Below are 7634 nucleotides of genomic sequence, written 5' to 3' on the forward strand. Positions count from 1 at the left end.
ACTTTCAACTTCTGATTCTTTTCATTGCAACCAGACCTGTGCTTCTTTGAACCCTCAGTTATCTAAGCATTGCGATCGGTTGGCGGCAGTACTGCATGATTCGGGTAGGCTAATTTCTTTCATCAATCAACTTTTGGATCCTAAATTTTAAGGCAATGCAATTATCAGTAAGGTGGCCAGGGCCTCTATGGTATTCACAATACTGGTCCATTCTTCAATTTGTTGGTAAAGGATTAAGAAGAGCCCTAATGCCGGGTAGGGTAATGTGACTTGAAGCTAACCCTTGCTGCAAAATGATTGATGGTTGTAACGAGAGAGGGGTAAATTTCTGCTTGAGCGCTTGCTTAGGTGTAGCCGTTAACTGATTGTATTTGAATACCATAGGATTTTGTAGCTCCTTGATATTTTTTGAAGTAAAATTGCCCCTGTTATAAGCCCCATGTGTTGTGGCTACTTTGATTTCCTGACTTATGGAGACCGGGCTCAATATATTCCGACCCATCATTGTACATTGTTGGTCGTGATTATCGTGAGACTTTCTCTTCATTTGCTCAAACCACGGTTTGCAGTCATCAGGAAAGGATGGAGTTTCGCCGCTTGACAAAAGATTTTGAGGGTCGAGGAGCTCCATGTCTTATAAGGTCTTGAATATCATATTTCAAACTGAGGCATTTATCAGTAGCATGACCAGGACGTAAATGGTAATCACAAAATTCTTTCATTTGGAAGGTCCTGGGACTGGGAAGAGGACTAGGAACAGGCTCTGGTCCCAATAGTGTTATCATTATTTTCTTGAGCAACCATTTCAAAGCATCAGGTCGCGAGATCGGCAAGTCGGTGAATTCTCTTTTAGGAATCTCAGATGGTGGTTCTTGGTCATATTCAAGAATTACGGGCCCAACAGAATCCTGCTGGTGCTGAGAGACAGAGTTCCTGGTAACAACATCCTGGACTTTGGTATTTTTGTCAGCGAAATGTTCAGAACTTTGGGACTGACAATATCAGGTTTGTATTTGTTGCTTCATCTGATGAACTTCTTCAGTTAGCGCACCCATTTGTCTAGAGAGATTCACAATTAGTTCTTCCGAACCCATAACCATGGAGATGCTTGGATCTTTGCCCTTAGAAACAACAGTGGTTGGACCAAATTTCTCAGTCAGTTGAGCTTTGATGATTTGATTTTATTCATTCAATTCCTTCATTTGCTGGACGAGCTGGGTCAAGGCTTCCATGATGTAAGAGAGTTGAGAATTTTTCGTAGAGTCTGCCACAAGTATGGAAGGAGAGGATTATAGACGCTTCCAAAGGAAATGGGGAATTAGCTTCCTTGCTGACCGCGAATAGATTCCAACTCAAGAAGCTTTCCTGGATTTTCAGTTGTGAACAGTTCTGACAGGAAAATAAGAACGGTATATGAGGTTGACATTCAAGGAGTGTTCCTTCTCAATGACTGAAAAAAAGATTACACACTAAGCAAGTAATTGGGACAATAAGATGAATCCTAAGGGACCAAAATATGACAATGATGACAAAATCGTATAAGAAAATGCCTCTAGTTCAACGATCATGAGAGTGAACTCTGAAGGACTTAGCAAAATATTCTTGAAAAAAGTTACACTTAGAGTAAGAAGAGACTAAAGGTACAAGTACGATCAGATCATCAAGATTGCACAATCAAATGATTGAGACACAATTCTTGCCAATTGAGAAAGGGAAGGAAGACATAATCGAATCCCACAAGAGGCGAATGATAGACACATGATCAAAAGATGAGATTGCATAGGATTGCTTTCGAATGATCAAAAGTCAAGATCTTAGGAAAGATGGGATTTATATCCTAATCCCAAAGGGAAAGTTTTTTAATCTTCGTACATTTTAACAGTGTTACTTGAAGGCATCAAACCCTAATCCTAATCTAGCGGAGTGGAGAGAGGATCTTGACTCAAGACTTTGTTAGTGTTCCTAAGAACCGATCGTAGCCATTGGAACATGGACTACGGCCTAATCTAGACACCATTGGATAAGATATCCTAATCTAAGCTCACACACGTGATGCACGTGTGTTCGTATACTATATCCATGTGTGGGGTAATCTAGGGGTAAGGCCAAGAGTTCCCTTAGCACGAATCCGTGCTCAATATATTGTACCATTATATGGCGTATCAGTACGAGAACAAGAGATCCGTTTACGCACCATAAAGGTACTAGGCTAAGAGTGGAATGCTTCTCTACCACAGAGGCACCGAGTGATGAAATCCCAGTCAACCATGCTAGATAACACTCCGGGTTCCTAAAATAGGACGTGTGTGCATGTGATATGCAAGGGTTTAGATGCAAGTGATGTAAGTGTATGCAATAAGTTCTCACAATTCTATGATGCCTTCAGATTTTGTTAGATTAAGTTTGAGTATGATGTAATGAGAAAATAACACATACAAACTAATCTAGCAAGTATATAAAATATAAGATAGAGTTTTTATGAGCCAGTTAAAATAAATTCAGACAAATTATCCTTTGAAATTTAATGAAGTTAGGTGCTCCCCAGCAGAGTCACCAAACTGTGGGACCCGATCCTGGGAGAGGGGAATGGCCCCCGAGCCGCCTCCCTCTCTCTTGATCTCTCGTACCTACGCGAATGACGTGTGCTTTTTATAAAAAAAACTAATATACAAAATCCCACCATTTGTGTGTGGGGCCGACTCGTGATTGGTATGCCATCAAGCATCCAAGCTGCCTACGTACCCAAGGCTCACTGGGATCAGAGTCGACGTAGTTCGGTGCACCTGAACTAAGCTACTTATGCCTAACTCATCTAGGACACCGATCTAGACTGGATTAACTGTTTTAACAGTTTAAGATAAATTATTTAGTTCAAGTTGAGTAGATTTTATTATCCTAGGACTCTATCTAAGATGCTATACGGTCTTATTTAAGTGCAAGACATCCTTTAGACTAATGCAGGTGAACCTACATCCTAAGTAACTAGGTTTGTCCTATGGGAAAAAGGGGTAATTAGTATAACTAGATCTATGACTCAATTGCTAATAATAGCAATCAGTTGTGATGATGTTGCACTCCCTAACTCTAGGACACCCTAAACCTAGAACCCAACGCGAGGTAAGTGTTCCTAATTGGTTTTAAAGGTCCTTACGAAGAGATACCGTTCTCCAACGATTCCAAAAGCACTGATCAAATGATCTTAATTTATTAAGTAAATAATTTATAATTTTTCAAATATTTTCGATTCCTAACATCTAAGGAATACCAAAGGCTTTATGGTTGACAAATGTCAGTCTTGAGTTGCATCCATGGAAGGGCATCGTGCTCTCAATCCTTGTAAAATTTAACACATAAATTATAGTATAATATAGCCTGGGATGATTCTAAGGATTTTCGTAGACAGTGGACCTCGGAGCCAACAACATACTATAATTTACATGCTCAAATTATGCAGGAACGATCACAATTAGTATACGATTATGAATGCGATCTCGGCAGTTAAACCGTCACATCATAGTCAATTTACAAAGGGAATCTATAACGTCTAGGATTTCTGTTTTAAACAATTTTAAGGTTAAATATATGATGAAAAATTAGGGTTTTCTGAAAGTTTTCACTGACTTTTGTGTTGATTTGCTATTAAGTTGTGATTTATTAACATTAAGACCAGGATTGCTAGGATTACACATTAACCCTAAGCAATCAAACTCCAAATTCATTGCAACGTTTGTAGTAACAAATCAACTCATGAATGAGTTTAGACTACTGGAAGAGTTTCATGAATTTGGAATAAGTTTTATTATCAATGTCCGAATTTTGAAAATTTAGGTCAGATTGCAAATTAACAAATCAACTCATAGTATACGAATCTCAAATCAAGTAAAATTGTTACAGTATAGATAGAATCATGGTATTAGACTACTGTAAAAATTGCAAAGGTGTTTATCAAGATTTGATGCCAATTAAAATTCACACAAAATTCGGATAAAATCAATGAATCAATTAAAAAGTAGATTAAATGGTATCCTAAAATCATGTACAAATTTCAATATATATAAAATAGGTTATATGATTTACTGTCAAAATTACAAGACCTAATAATTAATGCTTCTCCAAAAAATTAATTTTTGAATAAAAAAGGGATTTCGTTTCCTAGGAATTAAAACCCGTTTTTTTAAAAGAAAATTATGAAATCATATTAAACCTTTGTAAAATCTTTTGAAAAATTTTCACTAACCTTCTAATGGCCTAAACTACTGGTTTGTTGGAAAAAGATTCGAAATTTTATTAATTTAATATAAAAAAGAATTACGACAATTAAAACGAAGAAGTGAATAGAAAACAAATAAAAAAAATATTTTTTTGAAAAAAATAATTTCTTGAGAAATTCAATTTATTATTCAACATTAATTCTGGAGAGTTTCATCAATTTTTAAAACCTTTTGATATTTATTAAAAATGGCCGAAATTTAACATAATTTAAAACCGGATTAAAAAAATGCAAACAAATCCAAACATTTTTGGGTGGTCTGAAAATCAAAACATTAGTTTGAAAACAAGATTTCACAAATTTTGGACATGGTTTGATATACTTTTGGCTTCGTTCATCAAGAAATAACCCCTTTTGGGGTTATTGTTTGAAAAATAGATTGAAAATTAAAACGGCCAAACCGCGATTAGAAATTTACGATTGGAAGCCGAAGGCTTGCACAAATTGTTGGAATTTTAGTCATTGCTTGGAAGAGTGCCCTGCTTCCATTCCATCCCATTCTAGGAACGAATGGAGACCTGTTTCCAGAGTTCCTGAGGGTGTACGTAGCAGTCTCATAAATCCGGATCTTCCTAAATCTGATCCTATGACTGGGTCTTGTAGATACCCCCATTTTGTTATACTTTAAAAAGCAAAAGATTTGGTGGTTTGTCAAGTTTCGAGTCTGTATTCCACCTTGGATTAAGCATCTGTGCATTTTAAGGTAGATTTTGCCTCGTTGAAGGAATTCTGAAGTTGATTCGCGATCTTAAAGGTTTCTAAGGTGTTCCAATGGTATCTAGAAGATGAAAATTCAAGTTTCCAACCAACTGAAAAAAACCTGTTATTTTTAGAATTTTTGGGGTTTCCCTCATTTTTGCCCATTTTTACACTACAGGGGTATTTTGGTCATTCCCGATGTGTCTCGTTTGACCCCCGAGTTATATTTAAGAAATCTTGAGTGATTTTACAAATTTTGAAAAAGCTGCTATTTTTAGAAACTCATGGGGCTTTCACATTTTCATCATCTTATGGATATTTTAATCATTTCTCATATATCCAAAACCATCTCGAGGGTACGACTGATGGATTATGAGTAATTTCGTAAGATTTGGGAAACCTGCTAAATTTAGATCTCTCAAGATATTCTCTTAGTCTTGCACTTTGGGGGTATTTTAGACATTTCCAACATATCATATTTGGTTCCTAAGTTGTGTCTAAGAAATCTTGAGTCCGTTCATAAATTTTCGGAAATCTGCTATTTTTGAAATTTCTCAGGGTTTTCCCTAGTCTCGCCAAATTCTAGCACCTCGGGGTAATTTGGTATTTTCCTGTGTAATTCTTTTGATCCCCGAAATATTTCTGAGAGATTATGAATGATTTCCTGAATTTTGGAAAACCTGCTAAATTTAGAATTTCTCAGGGGTTTCGCTTAATTTGGAAATTCTAAGTGTTTAGGGCATTTTGGGTATTTTCAGGGGATACCAAATGATCCTGTTTAATATTGCTCACCGAAAGGATGAGTAAATTATGACAATGGAGGAGGGGAGCTATGAATCTAGGTGGACCTTATACTTTGACGGTGCTTCCAACCAAAAGGGACAAGCAGTAGGGGCATTGCTCATTTCACCCCGGAATGAACATATCCCTATCGCTGTCAAGCTGCAATTTGAGTGCACCAACAACATGGCAGAATATGAGGCATGTATCATGGGACTGGAAGCAGCGTTAGCCCTTGGCATTGATGAGCTTGATGCATATGGTGTTTCGGTGCTGATCATTTGTCAAACCAAAGGGAAGTGGAAAACCAGAGAGGATAGGCTCATCCCATACCATGAATACCTAGATGTTCTTGTGGATCAATTCAAAGACATTACATTTACTTTCTTACCGAGAGTAAAGAATCAATTTCCAGATGCTTTGGCCACATTAGCCTCCATGATAGACATACCCGTTGGAATGAAGATGAGGCCAATAACAATCCAAGAACAGTGGGTTCCTGCTCATTGTGATGTTATAGAAATAGCGACTAGATGTTCGGATGGCCAACCCTGGTTTACAGACATCAAAAACTTTATCTCAGGCCAGGGGCATCCCGCTGAAGCCTCCAGCAAAGAACGAAGAACCCTACAGAAATTAGCCTCCAATTTTGTCATATGCGGAAATGAATTGTACGTCGGTCTTTTGATGGCATTCAACTCTTGTGTATCACAGAAGATCAGGCTGTGAAGATCCTCGAAGAAACCCATGAAAGTGTTTGTGGCCCACACATGAATGGAAAAATGCTTGCTAGGAAAATCTTGCGCCTTGGATACTATTGGTCCACAATGGAATCAGACTGCTTTGCATTTGTTAAGAAATGCTATAAATGTCAAGTACATGCCAATGTTATCCATGTACCACCCTTAGAGTTACATTCTCTCACATCACCTTGGCCATTCTCGATGTGGGGCATTGATATTATTGGGAAAATTTCACCGAAACCCTCAAATGGAAACGAGTACACTCTTGTAGCCATCGATTTCTTTACCAAATGGGTCGAGGCAGCCTCATATGTTTCACTGTCATCAGCATCGGTTGCAAAATTCATCAGAACCAACATTATTTGCAGATATGGGGTTCCACACGAACTGATCTCAGATGACGGCTCCAATTTTAAGAAAGAGGTGATTACTCTCTGCCAGGAGTTCAAAATCAAGCACCACAAATCCTCACCCTATAGACCACAAACCAATGGAGCTGTCGAAGCCACAAATAAAAATATTAAGGCCATCCTCAGCAAAATGTCAGAAACTTACAAAGATTGGTCTAACAAGCTTCCATACGCTCTGTGGGCCTACATAACATCAATTCGAACCTCTACTGGAGCTACTCCTTATTCCCTGGTCTATGGGATGGAAGCTGTGTTGCCGGTTGAAATCCACATACCATCGTTGTGAGTATTAATAGAAAGTCAATTACCCGAGACAGAATGGGCGAATGCCAGATATCAAGAGCTAAACATGTTGGATGAAAAGCGACTCAAAGCCTTATACCACACTGTGGACCCCGATCCTGAGAGGACGAGTGCGGCGAGGGGCCCGAGAGCCCCCCTGCAATCCTCAAAGATCTCCACATGTGAAGGAGAGCTCTACCAAGGAACTCTCAAAATAGGTGCCACTCTCACAGCATAGCATGAGTGGCGATACAAAACGAATGAGACACATCCTGATCCGGAGCCAGGGCTCGAAACCAAGATGTACCTAAAAATAACTCAGAGTCGCCATCCATGGATACACCATGGAACCAAAATAAATGCTCGGTCTGCAACGGATAACCAGAGATACAAAAGGTCCATGCCTGATTACGAATGAAGAAGGTCCGAAGAGCACCCCCAATTCGTCCG

At 38.5% G+C, this 7634-nt stretch overlaps 1 protein-coding gene across 1 annotated transcript; it reads left to right on the forward strand.

Moving 5' to 3' along the window:
- The first annotated feature begins 5785 nt into the window (after nt 1-5785).
- Nucleotides 5786-6478, forward strand: LOC143885855 (uncharacterized). The gene has a single exon (XM_077389904.1). It carries the CDS (start codon nt 5786-5788, stop codon nt 6476-6478), a length of 693 nt encoding a protein of 230 aa, XP_077246019.1.
- Nucleotides 6479-7634: the final 1156 nt, after the last annotated feature.

This window comes from Tasmannia lanceolata, unplaced genomic scaffold (genome assembly GCF_043159265.1).
Source record: "Tasmannia lanceolata isolate RefF3 unplaced genomic scaffold, GAP_Taslan_0.1 ptg000011l, whole genome shotgun sequence".
Taxonomy (NCBI): Eukaryota; Viridiplantae; Streptophyta; class Magnoliopsida; order Canellales; family Winteraceae; genus Tasmannia; species Tasmannia lanceolata.

Coding starts and splice junctions, on each gene's coding strand:
- LOC143885855 (XM_077389904.1), top strand. CDS start 5,786: ATGGAGGAGGGGAGCTATGAATCTAGGTGGACCTTATACTTTGACGGT.